The sequence below is a fragment of the Myotis daubentonii genome, chromosome 11 (assembly GCF_963259705.1).
Source record: "Myotis daubentonii chromosome 11, mMyoDau2.1, whole genome shotgun sequence".
Lineage (NCBI taxonomy): Eukaryota > Metazoa > Chordata > Mammalia > Chiroptera > Vespertilionidae > Myotis > Myotis daubentonii.
Window position 1 is genome coordinate 20,177,056 of NC_081850.1, and position 27,389 is coordinate 20,204,444.

Below are 27,389 nucleotides of genomic sequence, written 5' to 3' on the forward strand. Positions count from 1 at the left end.
CAAGGCGGCAGAAAGGGTGCTAGAGAGATGCAAGGATCTTTACTTAACGAACCTAAGTTACACCCATCTTTCACTTTCAAATCAGTTGTCTAGATCTTATCCGTTTCCTTTGTAAAGGTTGTCTGCGTTGCTAAAGGAAGCTAGTCAGTATTCCTCCCCCCGCCCCACGCGTGGCGGAGCTGTTCCATCCCCGGCCGCCGAGACCAAACAACCCGAGTGGGGACGTTGCAGGCGCGCGCCTCCGGGAACACTTCCGCGACTGGTTGTCACTCCGGGAACCTAACCGGATTAAGGCGCAGAGATGGGATTACGTTGGCTGTCACCAATACGCCTAAAGAGTAGAATCCAATTGATGCACATTACAGTCAGTAGACACTTGATCTGATATTTTAAGGCTCCCAGTTGCCCCTCGCTTCCTCAGAGGACAAGCCTCCGCGTTCTGATGCAACCCGGCAGGTTGAAAGGAGGGAAAACATCCCGAAGGAAACCACTCCAAGCACCCTCCCGGAAGGTCTGCACCCGGCGCGCCCAGGTATTTCGCCTTCACCTGGGCATGGCTTTGGGATGCCTCCCCGCCGTGGACTACCGACGCGGGAGGCGTTCCCTTGGAAGGAAATAGCATTCTCCTTTCTCTCCGGTTCATTTCATCTTTATCGTTTCCGTGGCGGTGGCGGTGGCAGAGGCAGATGGGTGGGGAGCGCGGGGGCCGGCGCCTGTGAGTGGATGGGGAAGGGGGCCAGGGGATTGTTGCCGGTTATAACAGTCTCAGCGATCGCTCATTCCTGCTTATTTGTAGGATGGTATTTCTCTGGCTCAGTCCTTCAATAAGTTTGTTTGGGTGAGAGTTCTTGCCTTGTCAGCACAAAACCACAAAAAGACGTGGTGGAAAGTAAGAGAAAGCCCCTCCCTCCCTCCCTCCCTCCCTCCAGCGTGCTAACTAACGCCAAACACTTGATTTAACACCCCTTCTCCGGCTGCTGGGGGCTCTGGGCAGTGGCTACATTCCAGCAGTTTTAATCCGTTTTTTATTGTAGGGCGAAGGGAGTTTACACATGGGCAGGGGTGGCTCCCCAGCCCGCCTCTCCCCCCACTCCAACGCCCCCTCCCCGCCCAGCCACCCTGTGCACCCCACCCCCAGCGGGAACCTGTTACTTTAAGCGGGGCGTTCCAGTGCGGCGCGGCCGGCCGCCGGGTTTCGGGAGGCGGCCGGCGATTGGCTCTTTCGAGCTCCCCCTGGCTCGCTCGCTCGGCCTCCCCGCGCGCTCCGCCCTCCCTCCGCCCCGAGAGGCTGGGAGCCCGGGTGCCAGCCGCCACGGCGCATGCTCCGGAATCTCATCCTCCGGCCCCGGAGCTGCCGCTGCTGCTGCTGCTTTTGCTTTTGGGGCTGAGTTTAATAACCCAGCGAGCGAGCGAACGCGGGGGGAAAAAGGCAGAGAATGTCCGCCATCTACCCTCTGCTCCTGGGCGCGCTCTCATTCATAGCAGCCTCTTCATGAATTACAGCTGAGGGGGGCGGGGAGGGGGGTACCTCACAACACCCCAGCAAACCTCCGAGCCCCCAGGCATGGCTAGCTCGGTAAGTACATGCAAAAATAATAATAAAAGATCCCCCCCCACCCCCCGCCTTTCCTCCCTCGCCCCGTGCCGCCACCGCAGCCCAGACAGCGCCAGCGCTCAGCGGTTTCAATTAGAAAATGTTGGTACGGTTTGCAGGGAGCTGCTGCCGCTCCCTCAGCCTCGGCTCCCCTCCCTCCAACCTCCCCCCCCCCACGGCGCGCGCGCGCGCACACACATTCTCTCTCTCTCTCTCCCCCCCCACCCCCCGCGCCTCCTCCCTCCTCGCCTCTCTTTGCAATCGCAAGAAGCGCACTCTCGCTCACACGCGCGCACTCACACACACTCACACACGGTGGAAGGAGGCGAATAATAACTCAGCCATATTTCAGCCGCCGCCGCCGCCGGGAGCCGCGGGCACAGTCCGGGACGCGGTGAGCAGCCTCGGCGGCCGCTACGATGGTGCGTTCTCCGCGGCGCGCGTGTGTGAGCCGGAGTGTGCGGGCTGACAGCGGCGGGGCCGCACGCAACTTTGCCCCCGCGCGGGGCTGCGCGCAGCCCAGGCTCCGTGGCTGTCCGCCCGCCGCCCTGCCTTTCTGAATTTCATTTTTTTGGGGGTGGGGGGGAGGAAGGAGGTACTTTGGGGCCACTTTGGCTCTTGGAAGTGTGTTGCGGGGGCTCCGTTAGGATGGCCTCGCCGATCGCGTGGGGCTCTGCGCTGGAGGGTGCGGGGTGCCTTAAGTTATGGATGCCTCGGCGTGTTCCTGCGGGCGTGCGTGCGTGTGTGTGTGACCAGGTCTCATTTTTGTTGTGCACGAACCCCGGGATAGGAGCACGGGAGTTTGTGCCCATCCGCGGAGGCTGCCTGTAGTTTCCATTCAGCCTGGCACAGCGCTCCACACGCACGCACACACACACGTACACAAAGACTTCCTCGGCGTGTGCCTGTCGCCGGGGTACTTTCAGGGAGGGGGCTCGCCCGAACCCCCTTCCGAGTCCCGGCTACCTCCCCTCCCACGCCGGGAAACCGCCCCGGCATCGTCTCCGAATAGTCTTCTAATTTGTTGTCGTGCTTGTCGTGGCTGAGTGTGTTTTTCCCTCTTCCCCCAGACCCCGGACCCCCTTCCTAATGGGGGTAACATTCCGTTACAATGCAGGCCGGTGTCGATGCTGGGCCCGGGGCGCCGGGGGCCTGGCCGGCTGTCTTTGGGGGTGTGGAGTCTGCGCGCCCACGCGCGTGAAACGTGGATGCAGAGGGCACCGCCGGTGCCTTTTATGTGCGTTTCCAGGAGGGAAGGGGAAAAATAAATGTCAGGCGCAACGTGCAGGGTCGAACGGGTCGCCTTCCTGTCGTTCACGGCTGTCTCTCCTCCCGCAGTGTGCCGTGCAGGTGAAGCTCGAGCTGGGGCACCGCGCCCAGGTGAGGAAAAAACCCACCGTGGAGGGCTTCACCCACGACTGGATGGTGTTCGTGCGCGGCCCGGAGCACAGTAACATCCAGCACTTTGTGGAGAAAGTCGTCTTCCACTTGCACGAAAGCTTCCCTAGGCCAAAAAGAGGTAGGGCTCGAGTACAAAAGGAGCTCGATAAAAAATGTCTTTGCCGGCGGAGGGAACAATCGCTCGGCCCGGCGGTCCCCTGCCCCTCTCCCTGCCTCTCTCCCCGCCCTCCCCCCCCCCCCCCAGTCGCGCTCGCCCGCGGAGCCTTGGGACCCGGGTGCACGGCGCCGCGCTGGCGAGGTCCGGGCTCCCGCCTGTGCAGGCGGCTTCGGCTGCGAGAAAGTCACCGAAGAGAAAGCACCATCAGGTGTCGAGTGTTTATTCATCCCCAGCCAGCCCTCACCGGTCCTCTGGGGTTAGCCGCGGGTTCTGTGGGAAAGGTGCAATTAGTTGTTGGGTGTGGGGAGTGGGGCTGGAGGGAATAAACAGTTTGAGCTCCCCCCCACCCCCCAAGAAATGGGTGACTTACCTGTGTTATTGGCAGAGAATGTATGGGACGTAGTTATTGTTCCTTCTCGAGAAGTCGCCTCTCTTTGGGGTCTTCTCTGCCTTCCTCCCTGTATAGGAGGCATTGAGTGGCCAGTTGTCACAGACTTTTCCTTTTGTGGATTAGCCACCCCCAGCCTACACGGTCAAGATTTTACGTTTAGTTGGGGGGTTTTCTCATCCCCAATCCCCAATGGCACTTAACTGCTCATTTGATTTTGAACAACCTTCTGAAATGAAATGTCTGCCCCATGTGATCTGCAAGGGAAGCGGGTCCCTGCAGAGGTCCAGTCTAAGTTTTCAGAGGAACGAGGTTTTGTCCGGTGTTTCAGTCCCTCCCCACCTTGGTTTTTAGCCGTGGTCTCTAGTTTGCGTAATCCTGCTGAGCCCTGGGTTCCCAAACATTTTCCAGAAAGGATAAGACAGTCTTGAAGAAAAGAAACCGGGTGTTCTTTTAACAGAAATTGAGAGAGAGTTTGAGAAATCCTGATTTCTATTCCCCACAGCCTCTGGAAAGCTACTGTCTGGTTGTTTTAGTTGGATTAGTGGAGGCAACAATGTAAATACAATAAGGTGCTTTGTTTGTGAGCAGGTTTATTTATCTAAGTGGACACAATGGTTAGTAGTTATCCTCCATTTGATCCGTAATCTTTATTGGCATCTAGAACTCCTGCAGCTTCTTAGGGTCACATCATAATAAATCCATTCTGCTTAGAGCTACGTGGAAATTATTGAACATTCAGGGGCGGAATAAAGAGAAATGCTGTGTGCCTTAGAGGTGGTAGAGGCTTGTGTTAACGCTTACTTTTGTTTCCAGAGCTCATGTACTGCGATGTAGGATGTATGTTTTGCCTTTAGTGGTCTGTTTTATAGTTCCTTTTGAAAACTTGAATAGTTGAATTTGATGGGCTCTGCTGGATGGTTGATAAATGAATCCAGCTTCTAATAGATGGAGAGGAATATGCATGGCCTATAGGGAAAGACATTTAGATTTTGCTAGCATTTTCTATCAAAATAGAGCCAGGGATATTATATTCACATTTCCTCAAAACTGTGATAAGGATGAGTATTGTCAAGTTTCTGTCACTCTAAGAGATTGAGTATGATGCCTCTTGGAATCTCCCTCTCCCTTTTCCATGTGCCCATAGAGCCACTGCAGAGGAATTTAAACAAAAGAAACCATCTTCTAAGATCCCTGGTACACACTATTATGACTGTTGGGCTGCTATTCACTTCGAGGTGAAATAATACTTAACAAAAAAGCAACAACCATGTTTATTGAATCAGGGAAACTAAGTCAGTTGGTAGAGGATGTGTAGCTCTTAAGATAACTTTGTTTAGGTGCCTTAACCATCTACAAATTGGCATTATGCAATTAAAGATGCTCAACCTCCCCATACTTCACCACCATTCTCTGCTGCAGTGGGTGTGTGTGGTGATGTGCCCCTTTATTCCCCATACCTAATGGTTTTCTGTCCAGCCTGGGGGCATGTGAGGGTGCTGCCCACACAGCCCACACCTGGGAGTTGTTGCTAGGGGTGGTAAGCCACTTGATGATACCATGTCTTCCCAGATGTCTCTGGTGAGATGTCAGCTTATCCGTTGGGCCCTTCGATTTTCATTCTCAACTGTGGAGTTTCTTTACGTAGTCTATAAGCCATTGTTTTAAAATGTTTATTTTTGGATTTTTATTTGTATGTGTGCTTCCCATGATGTGACAAGTCCTGGGAAAAATGCCAGCTTACATAGCCCAGGAGAGACCTTGTCATACTGTAATTACACATGATTCAGATTGCGAGGGAAGGTTTCCCTGATCATTGGGAATAGTTGTGAATTCATTTAACACCAAACACGCCACTTAATCCTGGGACTCATTTTTTGGCCTATAATGTCTTTCAAACTGATAAGAATAGGCACAGAATAAGAATGCCAGGCATTTCTAAGTCGACTTCTGTACCTCGTACGGTGCTATATTTGCGATATTATAGACCTATAAGTGTTAGGATCGAAAATGGGAGAAACTACAAAAATGGCTTTGTGAGAAATCTGAGTCACAAAATACTTAAAGGGAATGCACATATTCTAAACTCTGAATGGCTATTAATAAGTTAAGTCACTTTCACTATATATGGTAGCAGATAAACAGAAGTGGACCTTAGCACTGAGGATGAACCCCTTAGCCACCAAGATGGATGAGTCCTTAGTTTTATAAATCTTTGGTTTGAAAAAGTTAATTAATTTTCAGGTTGATTTCCTTTATTTCACAATAATATTATGAGAACTTGTAGGGGAAGAAATTATAGTACCATCAGCTTGTTGCCCAATGAGAATTACATATGCCATTTCAGAATTGAGCTAATTGGACTTGATTTAATGAGGTTTTACTCTGTCCCAAAGATGTATTGGAGACTTTCAATTTTAAAACTACTAACACAAAGTCGAGAGAGAGAGAGAGAGAGAGAGAGAGAGAGAGAGAGAGAGAGAGAGATTTTGATGAAATGATGAAACCTAGAGTATCCAGAATAGGCAGGTCAGAGTATAATGCATTTTAAAACCATCTACTTGATAAAAAGACCATATCTTGTTAGTACCAAAGATTTATAATAGTCTGATATGACTGAAATGAATAGTCACATTCAAAACATTTCATTTAAAATATTAATGTTTTCATTTTCAGTATGATGTGAATTTGAATGAACTTTCTTTTCAATTACAGCCATCCTTACTATTACAATCTGTTCCACTGACATTTATGATATGAAATCTGTTGCTTATTATTTTATGTAAGCTAATTTGGCCAGTGGTATGAATTGATAGCTTTTTATTTGTAGCCTTAGTCCTTTGAGTGGGCAGATAAAGCGTAATAAATCCACATTTATAACTGTCCTTTGATTTAAGTGTTTGACCCAGCTTTACTGTGTCGTTCTGATTTGTGTTCTGAAATAATTTGAATAACTTTTTATCAGGGTATCTAAAATTTGAGGGCTTACTAGTTGCAGATATTGTATGCACCTGGTGTATTTTCTCTTTTGAGGTATTTTTAAAAGGTGTAAGGAAAAATAAAGATGGAAAACTATACTGATACACTCAGTGAGTGTTATAAGATTTGTGTAGAGTTCTGTATGGAATTAAGATGACCAGTGAAAACAGTTTTATTACTTGGCATTTTGAAGCAACGTTAAGTGTAATTTTCTAAGGCACCTGAAAACTCAGTTGCTGGAGGAACTCTCATGTGGTATTAGTGAGAATGTAAATTGGGCACAGACATGTCGGAGGGCATTTGGCAAAATCTATTAAGATTGTAAACGTTTATACCCGTTGACCCAGAATTTTACTTCTAGGAATTTCTTTTGAACAGATATGGCTTCACAACTACACAAAGGCACATCATATTTCCTGTGACTGTTTTTTTAATAGTAAGCCATAAGGAGGACCTCAACTGAGTAGGAATAAATGATGGTAATCTATACAAAAAGAGGTAAATCTCTTTGTAGGTGCAGAAAGATCTTCAAGATAAATTAAGTGAAATAAGGCTAGTTACTAAATCAGTGTGATCCATTTAAAAATGTGCTTAACCAGATAAACATATTTATGCGTGTATGTATATAAGTAAAACTATCAATAGTTTTCTCAGAGGGTGCTGAAGGCACTGGTGGTGATGGGGGTTATTTTGGCAGTGTCTGATTTTTTTAAAAAGTTAATTCTATATATTTAAAGCACTCCAATGAGCAGTCATGATGCTTTAAGACTGAAAGTCAAAGAGTAAAGACACAGTATAGAACATTGCCTTTTAAACAGGGATTAACATGTTGCTATCTAAAAGTGATCTTGAACTATCATGAATTGCTCAGTGGTGAGGAGTTAAGCTTAGGACTTGTATTCAAATGCTGACTTAAGAGATGTTTGGTGTGATCGTGAGCAAGTCACCTCTGTGTCTTTTTCTCAGTTGTGTCCTCATTTGTGTAAAGGGAATGATGATTGAACAGCACCAGTACCTCAGAAGTTGATTGAATATGAATCAGGTGTTCTCAGATTTATTGATCTTCAGACCTCTTTACACTTAAAAGTTGAGGACTCCAAAGAGCTTTTTCTGTGCAAGTTTTATCTATTAATATTTACTGGATTAGATATTAAAGTGGAGACATTTTAAACAAATTCTAAGACAGAAGAAGAGGAAAAAGAGTGACATGGTTTTATTTTTTTTGTCTCTTTAATGTTTTGTTTAATAGAAGACAACTGGATCCTCTTATGTGCTTCTGTGTTCAGTCTGATGTGTTATCACATGCCATTGTAGCTTTTGGAAAACTCTGCTGTACACTCAAGAGAGAATGAGAGTGAAAAAAGGCAGCTAATGTCTTAGAGTTGTTATGAAAATAATTTTAACTTTGCCAGTCCCTGGAAAAGGTCTTGGGGGTCCTGGGGTCCCCAGACTACACTTGGAGAACCTCTAGCATAAAATATTCAGCATACAACCTGGCACATATAAACTGCCCTCTTAATATGTGGAAGCTGATTTTTAAAAACCATTATTGTTGCTAACAAAACATTCATTTAGTGGAAAGAGAAAAGATAAATCTTTCAAGGCATTTGCCTGGGTAACTTCCAGTGTAACAATTATCTAACAATATTTTTCAGAAAAGGAAGTCCCAAACTTTGGTTTTACTGGATATATTGTATACTTAATATCCATTCTAAGCAGCCCATTTTATACTGTGTTATCTGTGTTTTGTGGAAGCCTTTTACATCTATTATTTTAGGGGACCCTCTTTAGCATGACCTTCATGAGGTAGACAGGGTAGGGGTATCATAATTTCATAATTTTACCTTAAAGATCCTTTGTTCCTTCTCTTGGTTCCTTGAAGTTTTCTTCCAGTGGCCTTCCATGGACCCACCTTAGCCCTTCCGCTCTCTTTTCTGGTCATTTATTACAGATGACTCCTACTTAACACAGCTTTTATAGTTCTAAGATGGGGAATTTTTTTTTTTTAATCTCTTAGTGACTTAAGTTTTCAAAAGAGAACTTGGAGGGGGGAGACGTTAAATACAATTATACCAATTACAAAATTAAGCAAGGACTCAATATATTACTGAACTTTATTGGATTTTAATTTATTTGACCAGAATGTAGAACATTTTTGATCTTTGAAACATAATGCTTCACATTGCTCTAATGGAAATAATATAGATTTCTATATTTTGTTCCTTTGGTCTTTATACTTTGTTTTAGTTTATGCTTTTACTCCTGAGAGAAGAAGCTGAAATGTAGAAAGAGAAATTCTCTTGTTCAGTGACACAAAATCATACTCTCTTAAAACATTTGTTTTGTGTGCATGTGGTCAGAATCTCTTTAGTTCATTCTCTTCCTAATAACATATATTGTAATGCTTTAACCTTTTATTCTCTTATACTTTGTGGTTCTCCTTACTCTTGTTTGTAGTGCTGTATTCATTTTTGGGACTGTAACTTGTCTGAAAAGAGTCTTTGGATAAATAATTGCCCATTGATGATAATACAGGTAGTTCACAGTGTTTTGTAAAAAGAGCTTTTGTTATAAATATCATAGAAATTGAGAAATTACATTGCACAGTTGTACAGAGCTGGGGATAAAGCACTGATGCACAGTTAGACATTCTTACCCTTGCACAGATGGAATATCATCTTTTTAAAGCTGAATTGTATGGTATTATGTTGAATATAGATTTGTTATACATTATTTGGACATACAGATTGTTCTCATTTGAATTTGACATGAATAATGCTATGTGAACATCCTTGACACTTACTTATTTAAATCCTCACCTGAGCACATGTTTTCATTGATTGTTAGAGAGGGCCGGGGGGGATATATATATATATATATGGAGAGAGAGAGAGAGAGAGAGAGAGAGAGAGAGAGAGAGAGAGAGAGAGAGAGAGAGAGAAACAGAAACATTGATAGGATGCCTCCAGCATCTGCCCCAATTGGGGATCGAACCAGCAACCTTTTGGTGTACCAGACGATACTCAGATCAAACGAGTCACCTAGCCGAGGCCTTGACATTTATTCCTATGGTTTTCCAATAATTTTTTATGTTAACTTTCCAGATGGGAGGTAGGTGAGTCAAGGTACATATATTTTAAATTTTGATAATGCATCACCAACTTTCCTTCAAAAAGATTGTATCAGTTTATACTGCCTGTTTCCCCATGTGGTTGCCAGTACTGGGAATTCATAATTTTTTTAAAAAATATATATTTTTATTGATTTCAGAGAGGAAGGGAGAGGGAGAGAGAGATAGAATCATCCGTGATGAGAGAATCATTGATCTGCTTCCTTCTGCACACCCCACACTGGGGATGGAGCCCGCAACCTACGCCCTGACCGGGAATCGCACTGTGACCTCCAGGTTTATAGCTCGAGGCTCAACCACTGAGCCACATTGGCTAGGCAGTTTTTTTAAAAAAATTCTTTATTGTTGAAAGTTTTACATATGTCTCCTTTTTTCCCCATTGACCTTCCCACACCTGCTCTTGCACCCCAGCACATGCCCCCACCCCCCTATTGTCTGTGTCCTTTGGTCATGCTCATTTGCACGGATACAAGTCCTTTGGTTGATCTCTTACCTCCCCACCCCCCAGTTGTTTTTTAAAATCTTTGGATGAAATAATACCTCATTTTTATTTGCATTTAGTTGATTAGTAATGACAGGTATCTTATGTATGTACTAGGCATTTAACATTTTGTCATTGTGATATGCCTGCTTTGTGCCCTTTTGATAGTTCTAAAAAAAAAAAAAAATAGTACAGGAAAACACAAAGGAAAGAATGATAACAAACATTCAAATCCTCACTACCAAGAATGAAAGTGTTTACATTTTATCATATTTGCTTCCTTGTTTTGATTTTAGGGATTTAAAGTATTATAGATTCAGCTAAAATTTTTAAATGCTACTCAACCTTTTCTTCCAGCTCTTCAGCCGTTCTTCCATCTATTTATGTACATTTGCACATTTATATTACTGTAAGTAATAGCGTATTGTGTCTTAAAATATTCATAAAGAGTGTCATACTGGGCGAATCATTTCTTCAATTGAGATGTAATTCACATACCATCACATTCACCCCTTTGAAGTGTAACATTTAGTAGGTTTTAGTGTATTTACAGGCTTGCGCAGCAATTGCCACTATTTAATTCCAGAACATTTTCAGGAGTGAATAATTTTGTATCTTGCTTCCCCCCCCCCAATACGTTTTTGATTTTGTTGTTGTTGTTGTTAATCCTCACCTGAATATATTTTTTGTATTGATTTTTTAAAATTTCTTTATTGATTAAAGTATTACATATGTGTCCTCATAGCGGACACATATGTAATACTTTAATCAATAAGGTATTACATTACCCTCCCCCCCCCAATCGCTCCATTGATTTTTAGAGAGAGTAGGAGGGAGGGGGAGAGACAGAGAGACGGAGAGAAACATCAATGTGAGAGACACACAGTAACTGGTTGCCTCCCTCATGCGCCTCCACTGGGACCAGGGAGCGAACCGCCGCCCAGGTATGTGCCTTTGACCAGGAATTGAACCAGAGACCCTCCAGTCTGAGGGCTGATGATGCTCTATCCACTGAGCCAAACTGACTAGGGCTGTTTTTGAACCTTTTGATAGACAGCCAATTCATCCCCTTTAAGTTCTCCTGCCTAGTATTGTAGGGATAGGTTTATGATTGCGTTTCTGTTTCTCTGTTAAGGACTATGTAGGTCATTTTCCATCTGACCATCTTGGTATGTTTTACCTTACACAAATGAACAAGATTTTGGACATAAACCTAGAATTTGAGTTGAGGGTACGTTTTCATTTGTACTAAACATTGTTAGATTGCTCTACAAAGTAGTTGTGACAGTTTATGCCTTGTCAGGGAACGCATACTATCTCTGTACATCTTTGCCAATGTTGGATATTTTAAGATTCCTTATTTTTGATATTTAGTTGAAATATGGTATCTTTTTGTTTTCATTTACATTTCTCTGGTTTCTACTAGGTTAAGCCTTTTCTATATGTTTCTGACCATTTGGATCTCCTCTTTATTGACTTTTTGTATCTTTTGTCTTAAACAAAAGATGTTGAGATGTTAGTTTTTTTTCTTATCTGTAGGATGTTAATCTTGTCCTATTTTTGTTTCTTTCTCTTGCAGCCTAATGTATGGTTGTTTTTGGTCATATACAAGTTTTTAATTGTGTCAAAATGATATGTTTTGTTTTGCTTTCCGTTTGGTTTTGGGGTTTTGTTTAAGGTTATAATTTGTGGTCGTGGTAATGTGCTTAACCAACAGGCTTTGTATGTGCAGGAAACAGGGAAAGGATTGGGGGGGGGGGGATGTAAATGAGAGGAAGAGGAGGTTCCTGCCTTAATGTGCTTGTGTCTTTTAGAGCTGGAAAGGACACTTGAGATTCTTCATCTTTGTTTGCCCTCTCATTTTACTTTCAGTCAGCAGCCTGGAAATGTGAAGTGATTTTGCATGTAGACACAATGAGTCACAAGTGTGCTGGTGCAAAGATAACTATAATAAATGGCAGTAAATGTTTACTTTTAAAATATTGAGTAATTATTCACTTATATTAGGCTAATGTTCAGCAATAACTGCTTTTGTAGACATGATCTAGGATTTAATTAAGTGGTGGTAACCATGGTAGATATTGTTTAAAGGAAGAAGCTGTATAGCTACTTTCAGGCAGCATTAAATTCCTTTTATGGATTTGAGGTTTTCTTTTGAGATTAAATCATTGGGAAAACTTTTTACTGAATGGTAGGTACCCCCTAATATTTCCATTCCCTTTAGCCTCCCCACCACCCTCATAGGATTGCAATTCCATGAAGGATGCAGAACATTGTTTTACCAAATAATGTTGCATAAGATCTAATTCTTTTAAGTGTGGTAAGTTTGCAGTGGTTGAGGCCTGAAGAAAGTTATTATCATTGGATTTCTAAAACGATAAGGCTAGCAGTTGGGCATGATTTAGTAGGTATGTTGTAGATAACAATTAACATTTTGGATAGAATCAATGCACCATCATTATTTTATTAAGGATACTTATGGCTTACTTCGAAATGAATTCTGAGGTCCTTTCATTTAAGTTAATGCTCACAAGTGATTATAAAGATGATCAGTTGAATTGAATTAGAGCTATTACTCATGTTAGAAGATTGATATTTTTAGAGCCAAATAAATTTTAAAATATTTAATTTTACCAAATGTAGATTTTTTTTTTGGTTCCTCTCCAGCAGAAATCATTAGTCAGTTATTTTCCCATCAGTGCCATGCCAAATGCTGTGTATAGATATTGATTTTAAAAAAGCAAAATATACATTAATAATATTATAAAATATTAATAACCACAGCAGTGGCCTAGAGAGTAGTCAGATTTACTTGCCTCTTGATATTTCTACATATACATTTAGTCTGCATGATGCCTTTAATTTTTGCAAATAGGTTTTGTGCCCTCTTTCTTCCTCCTTCCTCTCAGAGTGGTGTTGGGAGAGTTTACTGTCAGATTATTCTAGGTATCTATTTATTTTAATAAACATTTATAACATTTTGAATGTTTAAATACAAGGTTCATTGTAGACTTCATGTCATCCATACCTTTTACCCCAAATACTACATTAATATGAATTGCTGAATAATAAAGACTTTCTTTGTACTAAAGAGAAAATTCTCTGTTTTACAAAATTGTTCCCTTTGTTTGATATCTTTCTGTGTTCCTATATTATAAGCAGCTGTTTTGTAGTGACTCAGTGCAAATTAGAGAGTTTAGGCCGTTGGGATTTGGTTGCTTTTAGTGGGATGGATTATTCAAAATGTTGAATGACATTTGTCTTATCAGGGTTGTTTGTTGTATGACTTCTCCTACCTGTGCACAAAAATAGTAGGAGCAGTGGAAAGCTACCTTCCTCGTCATATGGACCATCTGGCACCAGCACATGTTACATGCTTCAGTCAGTCCAGCACTCGCCTCTCCTTTTGTGTGTACCTGTGGTTTCTCCTGTTTCACAGTAGAGGTACACATCGGATGAGATGGAACCTATGTTGTCACTGTAGATAGCACTCATACCTTTGATCAATGTAGTCTAGACATTAGAAGTTTTGGCAATAATCTATACTAATAAAAGGGTAATATGCTAATTAGACCGGGAGACCTTCCAGGAGACCTTCTGAACAAAGCCATGGTGGCGGGGCCAAGGCAGAGGCGGTTAGGGGCAATGAGGCCAGGAGGGGAGGGCAATTGGGGGTGATCAGGCTGGTAGGGTGCCGGGGTCCTGCCCCAGCAGGTCCAGGGGTCCCCAAAGGTGTGGACGGAGTCGGCGAAGAAGGAATGACACGGAGACTTCTCCAGCCAGGTTTGGTCACCAGGTTCTAGTCAGGTTCTCTTGCCAATTTCTGTAGTCAGGTTCAGTCCAGGATCCCCTGCCATGCTCTCTCGCCAGGCTTTGCCTCAAAGCTCCGAGGCCAGTCCCTGTCCAGGATCCTGTTCGGGCGCCAGATGCCGGGGTCCTGCCCCAGCAGGTCCAGGGGTCCCCAAAGGTGTGGACGGAGTCGGCGAAGAAGGAATGACACAGAGACTTCTCCAGCCAGGTTTGGTCACCAGGTTCTAGTCAGGTTCTCTTGCCAATTTCTGTAGTCAGGTTCAGTCCAGGATCCCCTGCCATGCTCTCTCGCCAGGCTTTGCCTCAAAGCTCCGAGGCCAGTCCCTGTCCAGGATCCTCCGGCATGCTCTCTCCAGTGAAGTTCTTCTGTCTCTAGAGAACGTTCTGTGTAGGTTCTGTGCCTAGGCTCTGTCTCTCTTGGTCCTGTCTTCCAAGCCCTGTGTTCTCAGTTCTGTGTCTGAAGTTCTGTCTTCTGAATTCTGTCTCATGAGTTCTGTCTTGTTGATTCTGTTCTATGTTCTGTGTGTTTCTGTCTTGTTACAACTGTATTTATACCAGTTGATTCAATCCTATCAATCTCTATTACAAAGGTTAGGGCGTTTCATATCTCCATTCCAGGGAGAAAAGATTATGTAGTTTAAGCATGATTGTTCGTAGTTAAAGGGATTAATTACCCGCCTGGCACTTAGTTGAGGGGTTTTATTCCCTCCCTAACTTCAGGGGAAAATCCCTACCTGGGGAAAACAACCTTTCTCAGAGACCTTGGTTAAAACACATAGTGCCAAGAAGGTGAGCAAATATATTAAGAACCGTATGCCATATATGCCAGGTCCCTTGAAACAGCAAGGATGGACCGGCTCCCGGCAGTAGGGGGGCAGTTGGAGGTGAGCAGGCCTGCAGGGGGGGCAATTGGGAGCAATCAGGTCGGCAAAGGGGGGCAGTTGGGGCAAGAAGGCCGGCAGGCAGAGTGGTTAGGGGCAATCAAGCAGGCAGGTGAGCGGTTAGGAGCCAGTGGTCCTGGATTTCGAGAGGGATGTCCCACTGCTGGTTTAGGCCCAATCCCCCTAGGGGTCCCAGATTGGAGAGGGTGCAGGCCAGGCTGAGGGCCCCCCGCCCCTGTGCACGAGTATAACGTAAAGATCACTAGTATAACGTAAAGGTAGATATCGCAAGTCAGAAAAAGAGTGTTAGAATTCAGACTTAAGCTTCCACTCTCCAAAGTGGTAAATTATTACTCACTGTTCTAAAACTAATTTCTTCTGTACCTCTAATAATTGACTTTGTGTGCAGACAGAACCACCACTTGAATTTAGCAGGAAACATTGTGTTGGCCGAGAATGTGTTCTAACTTATGTTATAGATGAAATGAGTTGTTCTCCCTTATTCATTCTTCCTTTCCTACTTTGGATGCTTTTTAAAAAGCCACACACAAATTTGAGAGACTTGGCCAGGTCTATCTTTTTTTTACTACTTAATCCATGAAATAAAACTAGCCTTTTAGCTTTAAAAATAGGAGTCAGATGTATTTCAGTAACTGGTAGGAACAGTATTTAGCAATGCAGCAGTAAAGGCCCAGGCCTGGGAGGTAGAAGGAATGTGTTTGGACTAAATAAACTCTGTGGGCTTTTCTAGCTCTGAAATATAATTTTTCTTTAGTTTTTAAAAAAGGATAAATTCTGAGTGTGTCACTGATGTAGTGTTTTTATAATGATGAAACAACAAGCATTTATTGGCTGTCATCTGTATATTGGTCAGTTGTCATGCTAGACAATACGTGTGTGCTGCTATATTTAATTTCTCACTTTTCATAAGCGTAGTTTGAATAATGATTTTTTAAAACATAAAATGTTGATATGAACTTTCGTATATTGGAATTTAACTGTTTTTAATGGTGAGTGAACAGTGAAATGGGTAAAAGACTTCTGTAATAGGGAAGCAGAAGATAACTTGGGTATTTCACATAGTAGGTGATGGAGTTTTGGTTATGAAACATTACTTTCTGATTATACTGGTGCCATTTACACCAACCATCAACTACTTGTAGGCTGGAACGTTCCAAGAACTCGAGACACCCTGTGTTTATTTGAAACTACTTCTTTTAAGTATGGTTCTTGACCAGGTTGTTAGATCATTGAGTTTTTCATGGAAGTTGACCGATTTATTTATTTATTTATTTTTTGTATTTCATATAATATAGCCCAGACCTTGAAATTGTGTCACTCAATTTGCTTTTATGAAGCATCATGTTTCAGATAACTACTTACATTTTATTGAAGTTGTCTTGAAAAGCAAGTACCCTCCTACTCTTTACTTGCAACAGCCTGCACAACTTTTAGGTCAAAGAAAAAGAATTCTAGTTATTATTTTAGCTTGTCTAATGACTCACTAGAGCCATGGATTTAATTTATATAAAAATACATAAATGCAGACATGTTAAAGAAAGCAGCAAATAAATGAGAATGTTCTGATGTTTTAAAGGCTACACAGTAGCTTATAGTTAATGCTACTTGAAATAGTGTCTTACAGTGGAGATTCTTTTTTGGGCTTATCATTATTGATTTTTAGTACTTAATTCACTCCATTTTCATCATATCAGAATTGTTCATTTTTATCCACATTTTGAGACTTGTGATAGATAAAAATACATAAATGAAAAGATGAGAAGAAAATACTATAGTAAAATGCCAAGGGAAATTATCTCTGGGAGGTGGGCTATCAGAAAATTCCTTCATCAGTAAAATTTGTTGGATTTTTCAAGTTTTATGGCATGACACATCTTCTGTGAAAGTACGACTAGATATTTAAATATACAAATGAACATGTTTAAAATAAGTTCTCTTTTCTTATTCCTTTGTTTGGTTTTAAGCTATATCATTTGGAACATATACCGGAATGTCTTCCCCAAAGAACATTTTTATATTTTTTTATTTAAAGTTTTAACCACCTTGTCATTTTGAGTTTTTAAAAATATTAATATGAATATATGCACAATGTTTCATAAGTTGATTATAAGCTTTATGTAAGTCATGTCCTTAAATTTCTTAATAATTATTATTGTTGTATGACAGTTGTAACATTAACCAGATTAACGTGATTTATAAGTACATATTCATATAAGATATTCATTGTAACAGAAACACAACCATCCTCCTATCTAATAAAAGAGAAACATGGTAATTGGCGTACGACCGCTACCCTTCCCATTGGCTAATCAGTGATATATGCAAATTAACTGCCAGCCAAGATGGCGGCCAGCAGCCAGGCAGCTTGAAACTCACGTGAGGCTTGCTTGCTTCAGTGACGGAGGACTGCAACGTTCCCCGCCTGCCTTGCTGGCCTCTAAGCTTGCAGTTTAAGAAACATTGTAACAAATACAGAAGCTAAACAAAACCCCAGAAACCTGCTTTCAGCGAGCCGGGATCTCAGAGCTGGAGTTATACATTGTTTCGATTATAGAACCGAAACAAACCAGATACCTGCTTTCAGGAGCGGAGGCCTAAGAGCTGGAGCCTCAGAGCTAAAGCTGGCCCAGAATAAAAAAAAGAAAAAGAAAAAAAGGAGCGGTTGGGAGCTTCCGTCACCCGCCAGCCTGAAAACAGCCCTCAGCCCTCACCCAGACTGGCCAGGCACCCCAGTGGAGACCCCCACCCTGATCCAGGACACCCTTCAGGGCAAACCAGCCGGCCCCACCCATGCACCAGGCCTCTATCCTATATAGTAAAAGGGTAATATGCCTCCCAGCACCGGGATCAGCGTGACAGGGGGGAGCTCCCCAACCCCCTGATCGCCCTGCGGCTCTGTGTGTGACAGGGTGTGGCGCCCCAACCCCCTGATCGGCCCTGCTCTGCGTGTGACAGGGTGCGGCGCCCCAACCCCCCCACCCCCCACGGGCCCTGCTCTGTGTGTGACAGGGTAGAGCCATAACCTCCCCATCGGCCCTGCCCTGAGTGTGACAGTGGCGGCACCCCACCCCCTGATCGGCCCTGCTCTGTGGGTGATAGAGGGCAGCGCCCCAGCCCCCTGATCCACCCTGCTCTGTGTGTGACAGGGGGCAGTGCCCCAACTCTCCAATCGGCCCTGCTCTGAGCCCGACCAGGGGCTGCACCTAGGGATTGGGCCTGCCCTCTGCCACCCAGGAGCAGGCCTAAGCCAGCAGGTCGTTATCTCCCGAGGGGTCCCAGACTGCGAGAGGGCACAGGCTGGGCTGAGGGACCGCTCCTTCCCCCCGAGTGCACAAATTTTTGTGCACCGGGCCTCTAGTATTTAATATTTCAGTACAGCATAAATTTTTGGAGCACTTAGGAATGTTTGAAAAAGTTTTGATTTTTTTTTTCTGTAGAACTTTGATAACTACAACTTTGTTAAAATGTTTATCTTGATGTATAGTGTTATAAAAATTTTCAGAGGGTAAATCTGACTTTAAAAATTGACTACAAATAAAAGGACGCTCATCATGGTTAGTATATGATGATGGAGTTAGGGATCTGTAATTGGAAAAGAAGACCAATTTCTAGTTTGTGTCTTTGTATATATTTGAGAAGTTAAACATTGAGAAGTAAATTATGAGAAGGAAAAATTACTTAAAACTATTACCAAAACCAAGGCAAAAGTAATTATGTCTAGGGCAGGGAGAGAAATGGTCCTTCTTGGATGGGGAATTGATGCATAATTGCACAAACAATATTTTAGTACTGAAGCAGTTTTAATACTATTAGCATACTATCATGCAGATAGATTGATATGAATATTCCTTAAACACAACTAAAAGTAATGATTTCTGCAAAATGAGGGTTGTAATTTTAGTTATTTTAAAAGGTGTAATCTGAAATTTATTATCTAAAATTTATATGATTTAGTCCATGATATTTCAATCTGTGGGAAACATCTTTACCTTTTTAATATTTTAAAAATATAGCCATCAAAAGTATACTTGCTAAAATACATAGCAAAACTGTATGCCAAATAAAAATAAGTCTGTATTAGATGCATTTATAAAATTCATAAATTACAGTTAGCCAGATTAACTCCACTTTAGAATAAAAATAATAAAAATTGATCTTTGTGATCTGAGCATTTCTTTATCAACTACGTCAATAAAATTGCCACTTTAAGTTCTGTTTGCTAACATTTGGGATAACATTATTTTCCATGAGCTTAATTTAGTTCTAATATGTTTTTAACTTTTTCGATTCCTTTTGAGCGAATTCTAAGTGGGGTGATTCATAGTAGCCTGATTCCTTTCTTTAGGATTAAGGTGTGTATGGGAATGAGGTAAATAAACTGGCACCATGACTACAGATCACAATGCTTGCTCGCTTGCTGTTTTTCTTATTAAAATTAATTTATGTAGATGTCTTAACTGCAATTAGAGAAAATAAAGTAATTGCTTTGAAACTCATTCTAAGAAAAATACTTGAGGGGCCAAATGAAGAGTTGAGATTTTGAGTAATATGGACACTTGGTTTGGATATTGCAGGTTGTTAGAGATTCCACCTTTGGTATTATAAAGTAAATAAATATACTCATAGAATTCTACTCTAGGACAGACAGAGCTAAAGTAGCCCAAGATAATGTGTAAATGGCCCTTATTTAGAGTTATAGAGTGGGAGCATATTTTGCAGTGAAAGGGGAACTAAGGGACAAGGTGTTCTCTACTTGTAGTCTTGTAAAGACCTCAGAGTTTTCTTTATGTTATTGTAGAAAGACATTATTTTTGCTTTGGCGTGCTTAAAACTAAAGGGCAAATGATCCAAAAGAATAATCTTGAAATTCAATAGCAAGAAAACTACTTGACATTGTGGGCTGGAGGCCAGCAAACGTGTTGCTTTCATTGAATGCGTGGGAAATGGGGCAGGCCTGGAATTTAAAGAGACAGGGTGCATGCAGTACCCTGGAAAAGAAAAGCCCTCCTGTATGATGTGCTTACTTGGAGGAGGAAAAATAGACTTCAAGTTTTCTCTAAAGGACCTTTATTGGATCAACTATTTAAGACACTGAGTGAGTTTTTCCTAACTCCACCTCCCATCTCTCTAAGCCATCTTCTCTTGTCTGAAATTGGTGCTGAGTAAAATTGTTTATAACAGAGGAGAAGCAGCTTTTCAAATAAAAGTACTTTGTAGCCTGTTTAAATGGCGTATAATGTAATTCTCTCTGAAATCGAGCACTTACTACTTTGTTTATGTAGCTGTTTAAAAAGGGGGGTGTGATGAGGAGCTGGGGGTACTATAGGAACCTCTGCTTTAGAAATTACTGTGGTTTTTTTTTCTGTCTGAGTTTTCCTTCCCCACTACTCATGAGTCCCCCTCCCCTCCCCCTCCCCTCCCCCTCCCCCACCTCCCACAATCCCTCAATAAAATAGTATTTAAAAGACTTGAATAACCAGTCTTATGTACCAGCTTCTTGCTTGAGGCAGTAATGTTGTACTATTTTCAATGGGTGGTCTTGAATCTCCATGGGAGATTTTACAGGCAGTGGGCTCCAAGACCCACCAAGCATTATGTTGAACATAACCAGTTAAATTCCTGAGCCATAGAGAATATACAGAGATAGTTTTCCATTCTTGAAATCCCATCCTCAATTACTTGTAAACCAATTTATTTAATCTGAAGAATTTATGGTTTAAATCCCTACAAGGAGCACATATTAACCCACTATTTGAGGTTTACTTTTTAAAACAAGTAAGCCATTCATATATATGTCAGTTCAGGAATACTTATTTGCAATGTATTTTAATTCATAGGTGCTTTTTTGTTTCTTTTAATTTTTCTCCTTTAGAAATCAATACCTATTTGTCATTTTGAAATGTTAAATAGCCATATTTCTTCTTGTTGAGATAGTGTAAAATATAGGATCTGTTATAATAAAAAAGTATGCCAGATAAGCTTATAATTAGTATCTCTTACCTGTGGGATGTAGCATAAATGTATGTTGGCTTGAAATTTCCCAAAATTATAGAAGTAATTTTGTGGAAGTAAACAGGATTGGAATTATAAATTAAGTATACTGGATTAAGAATGCCCTTTGTAAAAAAAAAAAAAAAAGTGTTCTTTAGGCAAACTTACTTGAATAAAACATTGTATTTACTTCCTCATTGTAAATATTGAAATGGGGAACATTGCAGTCATGACGATTTCTACATAATTTATAATTATTAGAGTATGAACCTGTTGTTATTAACCAGAGTAAAAACGTAACTTTGTTGGGTTGCTGATTTGATTACTTTGTTTCTCTTATATTCTTCAGAAAAACAATTTTTTCTGAAGAATGTTAGACTTCTGTTTAAAATAAATATTTGTAAGTTCTGATTAGTTAGATGCCTGGAATACCTGGTTTTCATAAGCTCTAGGTAAAGAAGAATTTAGGAGCAGATATCTTAGAAATGTTAGTAATAACTGGATGATCATATATAATGAGAGAGCTTTTTGTTTATTTTAAACAATGTAAGTAGTTTTAGGTGGAAAATTGTAATCCATGAGGAACTGAATTTGTTTCTTGTGTGAAAATTATTACAGTTGTTTTAGGTAGTATGAAATCTGCAGTTTTCTTCACTGACGGAATCAAAGATCTGCGGCTCAGGTTTACAGCAACGACTAAATGTTTGTCTTTTCTTTTTTTGCTCTTTTAGCTAGTCCTTGAGCACTTTTTATAAGTGGGTTTAAAGAAGTGATAGACATCTGAAGTTTATCTTATGTAGCCAGTATTTTAACGTTATTAAGGCTGTCTACACACAAAAAAGAAACAGCTCTTATGGATATACATGTGCATCAAAGTTAAAGGTTGGTAAAAATTAGCTTGTCAAGTAAACTTACTGACTGAGGAATAATTTTGTTTTCATTTTCCATTCCCTTGGCTGAAAATGAAATAGAAACGATCTGGTTACTAAAGACCAAGCACTGTATTGGATCACTTCCTTGAGCTTTTGCTATGATCGTTAAAGGCAAAGTTAGACAGCTGCTGTAGATTTTGCCAGGAGTCTCACAAAAAAAGTTGTTTAACCCTATTAGTTTCAGACACTATCATTTCTCCTTTGCAGATATGCTTGCTGTGTTAGATATGGATCTCTATGATTTGAACTTCTGATTTACAGGCAGGTAGTGTAGCAGAAAACGAGTAATTTTAGCACTCTCCTACAATACCATTTTCTGTCTTAGACTATGACACATTTCAACCTTTTTGCTTATACATAGACAGATTTTAAAACTTGAACTCTATAAAGTTAGACTTTGCTTTTTGCACCTAAGGACCTTCAGGGGGAATTGTGAAAATTGTGAGAAAAGTGTGAAAATTGAGTTTGATTTATATTCCACAATAATTGAATATTTAAATGTCCTTCTGGGGGGCTTGAAGTTCAGAGGAAATGCTAAGTCTTTGACTTTAAATTCGCGTTTTTGGCTAAGGGCAGAAATAGAGCAATGCCATCGACCCCCAAAATTGATGTTATGATGTTAAAAATCCAGTGATGTTGGTTTCCTTTTGTGTAATGTGTCTGAGTTATTGCTATAGGCTTACAGGGCAGGGAAAAGCTTTATTGTGAAAGGTTATGTGGGCAAGATCCTGAAACCTGCCGCTATGTGATGAAATCAGTGTGTTTGCCCCGAGGCTCAGCCCTTCCATCCGAATTCATAGTCTCAAACGTGGGATTCCTCCTCTGTTTGAAAATAATCTTTCAAAATTTCAGGGCTGCCTTTGCCCACTCACAGGACCGCTACTGAGGCAAATCACCAGGGTTCAGATTTTCACGCCATCAAGACTGAAGATACATTTCAGTATTTTAAATGGAAAGTTCGCAGGCATTTTACATAAAATTTTATTGGGCTTTTCATTAATCCAAAATAACTGGCCTATAAGTACTTTATCAGTGAAAACTGCTCAGCGTGTAAAACGAGGAGGAGAGCACAAAGGCTTCCTGCAAATTAAGGGCACAGTGCGCACTAACAGACTTTCCAGCCATCTCCAGCTGGGAGATTATTACAGTTTTTGCAAACCCTTTTCTCTCAAAACTAAATCAAGAATGGTAGAGTCCTGATAAAAAGAAGTGTAGAAAAGCCTAACTAATCCTTAGATGAGTTACTTCAAACGTGCCAAAATAGAATAAAATCAGTTAATAGCACGGATTAAAGGTTACTTTTAATGCATTTTATCACTCACGTTGAGAATTTTTGTTGCATGTTAATGCCTTTGGCCTTGGTTAAAAAAAAAAAAAAAAACCCAGAGAAGAAATATAATTAAATTGGAGAGATTACGTAATCACAATGTTATGAGGAAATTTGGTACCAATGTTAGGTGCCAGATTTGACCTAAGAGATAAAAGCTGTGTACTGGAGATCAGAGCTGTAAACAGGTGGCTCCAATTTTGAGTGGTAAGTTTTCGGGTTATAATGAGAGGATTCATCTATGGACTTCTAAGAGTTGATTTATTGTATAGATTAAAAAAACCCAAAAACGTGGGTCTGTGTCTTCGGATAAATATGTACAAGTGGTTCCTTGGATACCATCATAGGAGAGTGCTTAAATCAGATCTGGGTTAATGTTTTGAAAGTAAAGTAAGAAAAAGAGAAATAAGAGGCAGGTTTTGGGTTCAAAGGTAGTCTTTACCCTTTATGCATAGTATCTGAAATGATCTTTTTATGTATAGAGGGAGACTAACATCTGTACTTTTAATTCGGAATCACATGTTTGCCAGCTACTTACTTTGTGAAATACTTTTTCCATGTAACTGGCATAGTATGACAAGAGCTGCCAAAGTATTAGGTTAAGGAAAAACTGATTTACCATGATACCACTGGTAGGGAGAATTAAAAAAATAAAATCACAATTTTCTTTTTTTTTAGGTTCAGATACATAGATACAGGTATAGGAGCAAGTGTATCTGTGTGTGGATCAACTTTAATAAAATTTTATTATAAGAACCTGGGCGACGGGAGGTTTTATTGTCATGTCACATTTGCCATTCCTTTTAAGATGCCAAATCATAAGTTTCTCTAATGGGACTTAGCGTTTATTTCCCTGTAATAGATCTATTGCTCTTCCTCTAGCTTAATAGGAAATAGCCTGACTGGGACCGCAGGCACATGTGTGTGCTGTACATATTAGGTATTTGTGTACATGCCATCCCACATATGATATAGAGATTTTTCATACGCCATGTGAAAATAAAGTCCTGTTAATTTATAGTCAAAAAATACAATCACCCATACATAAATTTCCTCTGTTTGGTATTGTAACCAAATTTAACCTTATACAAAGCTTCTAGCCTGAATGAATTTTGCAACATTGAGCCAGTACTGTGCTGTATCGTTATTTATGTGCTCAAGGAGCTGAACTCGCGTTCCATCCCAGTAAGTTCCCATGGGATAAGTTATTCTAGTAAGTCAGACAATTTCTCTGGAAGCAAAGTCATTCTTAATTTTTGGAGGCTTAAAAATGGGAAAACTAGCCATATGCATGAGAGGGAAGAAATTCTAGTTGGCCAGCATCACTAAAAAACAGTTTGACCACTGGGACATCTTACATTCTCTTGGGGTGGTGGGGAGAGACGCTACCGCAAGGCTGCGGAATTGTCTTGCTTCTGTAGTTCTGTCTTTGTGTGTTTATAGGAGTGGGAGCATTCTGTCTTCTGCGTCTCTGGTGTGGTTGTTTTTCAGCAGCGCCCCAAGAAGAGTCCTGGAGGCTAGCTTTGAAGCCTTGTGGACAAGCTGGATATCAAAGAGCCAGAGGAATCCTCCGGGCAGTGATTGTTTTATGGCTGGCCAGAAATCAGACCTATTTGTATAGGTAGCACACAGAATAGCTGTGATTTGACAACTTGGTGCCATTTATACGTACCATAAAAATGGAGAGAAGAAAAAGTTAAAGGGGTATTTTGGAAACAGGAACTAAGCTGTAAATGCAAATTGCTTCACCATTTTCTCAAAGGAACAAAAAGGGAAAGGATTTAGGAAGTTTTTATTGAGGCTACGTTACGGAGGATCTGTCTGCTTTCAGGACATTTCATGCTTTCCTCACACTGAAACTACATTTCTTTCTGCTTGCACTTTTTTTCCGATTCCCATCTGATTAAAATTATTTTTTGTGTGGAGCAGAAGAAACTCTCCGGAGGAGGGACAGTAAAAATCACGAGAGTTTCCAATGCTCTCTTAATAGACCTTTAAAATTTCATCTTACTATTGTTACTCAGCTTGGGATAAGAACCATCTGCTGTTGCTATAGCAGGCATTTTTCTCTTTCCAAATAAAAGTTATATTTTCAACAAGCAGTCACAGGTCGTTTACTGTGGCAGTGCCTGCTTTGCCAGGTAAATTTTCATGGCTCTTAGGAAACTCAACGGAGGGATTTTTTCATGACTGTTCCTAATCTGTCAGCTAGAGAGGTCTTTCTGAACACAACGTACTCTCACCAAGCTCAAGGTGAGCGGTGTATCATGGTTTGTCTGTCCATTCAATGAGCAGCCCAAAGTGAAGTTTGACTGTTTCCAGAATGTCATTCAGACCTTCTGAGGTTGTCAAATGCTTCATTGTTTTGCCTTGAAACCCCCAGCCCCAGAGCAGTCTGAGTCTGGGGCAGCAGAGCAGGGAAAAAGTAAACATGTCTATGATTGACTACATTTTTTTTGTTGTTGTTGTTAAAGAAACCCTAGAAATGCCTGAGGGACCTCAGGGGCTTCTTCCCAATTTGAAACATTTTACCATTGATGGCACCTCAGTGCTGTCAAATAGAGACTACATTACTTTGCTTTGGCTTCTAATGCTTTTTTTTATATTTTTTATGTCATTGGATTCTGATCTAACAATAATTTGAGTGGTCTTTGCCAAGTGTACCTTATTTTCTGGGGGGTGGGGGCGGTGCTATTACTTGGCTGAAGAGAGCTCACTGAGAGTAGGAGAAAAGAAGTGGAAACTGGTGGAGATAAAGACAGCCATTTTTGCCTTTCTGTGAATAAAGACTTAAGAGTTTAATGCGGTGTGTGAAGGGTGGGAAGTGTGTGAATAAAGATTCGAAAATGGGACTTTAAAACCTAATTGGATTTCAAGATGGATGTCCCCCGTAGAGAACGAGGTGAAATCACTCTGTGGAGAGGAAACCTTCTGGGTGGCGGTGACTTAGCACAAGTGTGGAAGCGCACATGGGCCCAGTTACAGTTGCGGACCAGCTTTGTGGGTTGAGCGTATGCAGCAGGATTCGGGCTGGGAAATGAAGGGTTGTATTTCTAAAAGAGTGATCATGGCTTCAGCTGACATTGAGCCCTCCTGTGTGCCCGGAACTGCTCTAAGCATTGAGGATAACACCATGGACAGGAGTGGCTCCTGTCTTCCAGGAGTGGTTAGTCTGGCATCATGCATGTCAAAAAAAAGAAAAAAGAAAAAAGAAAAATCACAATGCAAGGAGATGAGTACTTTGACGAAGCTACGAAAAGCAAAGCTATGGAAACAAAGTTCTGATTAGTTCTGCCCAGGTATCAGAATTTGAACTAAATGTTTTTTTTAATTGCTCCCATTAAATGGCTCAACCCTTGAGGAAGGTGCCGTTTTAGAGGTGTACTGTGTATCAGATAGGTTAGCTAAAACAAGGTAGGTTTAATTTACTAATAATCGGTTCTGGTACTCAAAGGACTTTGTTTTGCTCTCTGTCATTTCTCTGAAATGATGTGTCACTCATTAGGAGACGTGTGATCTGAGCAGTGCTTCACTGAGGCTCTAGTGAAGACACTTAGAGAAGGACTGATGGCAGCTCTCTGTTAGCGTTTGAATCAACCGGAGGGGTTGAAGTAAAATAAAGCCTTTTAAAGAACTGGGTTAGGTGATGTTGGGGTGGGACAGAAATGCCTCATTTTGGTCACCCTATTTTTCACCCAGATTTACATATCTATTCGGCCATGTGACTTCTCTGCCCTTGAAAAAGCTCAGAGACTTGTAGGGGAAAAGGGAAATGGACTTGTAAGCAGACATATTTCAGAGCAAATTACTTAAGAAATACAATTGATGTGCCCTGGCTGGTGTGGTTCAGTTGGTTGAGTATCATCCCATGCACCAAAAGGTTGCAGGCTCAATTCCCAGTCAGGGTACCTGCCCATGTTTTGAGCTCAATTCCCAGTAGGAGAGGGTGGGGGGAGTGCAGGAGGCAGCAGATTGATATTTCCTTCTCACATCGATGTTTCTCTCTCTCCCTTCCTCTCTCTCTAAAGTCAATAAAACATTAAAAAACCATGATTATTAAAAAGAAATGTAATTGTTGTAAGAATGTTTTGTGGGAACATAAAAGGGGAAGCTGATATTGAAGATGAGCACAGTTATGTTTCCATTTATGTAGCAGATGTTAAAACCTGAATCTCTTTTCATGTTTTCTACCATTTTTGGTTTATACAGCATTTTATATTGTTTTGCTTTATTTATTTATTTTGGAACAATACAATGAAATTCGTCTTTAGCTCAAGCTATTGTGAAGCCAAAAATA

The 27,389-nt window shown here is 41.3% G+C and overlaps 1 protein-coding gene across 3 annotated transcripts in view; it reads left to right on the forward strand.

Moving 5' to 3' along the window:
* Positions 1-258: 258 nt before the first annotated feature.
* MLLT3 (MLLT3 super elongation complex subunit) overlaps positions 259-27,389 on the forward strand; it is a 270,775-nt gene continuing 243,644 nt past the window's right edge. The window contains exons 1-2 of one of the 3 annotated variants that reach the window (XM_059656550.1): positions 259-532; positions 2,933-3,113. In XM_059656550.1, coding sequence (XP_059512533.1) covers positions 443-532; positions 2,933-3,113 — 271 coding nt within the window. In that variant the 5' untranslated portion in view covers positions 259-442. Of the gene's footprint in view, positions 533-1,276; positions 1,577-1,824; positions 2,017-2,932; positions 3,114-27,389 lie in introns of those variants that run through there. The other 2 variants (XM_059656548.1, XM_059656549.1) reach the window with 2 other exon arrangements.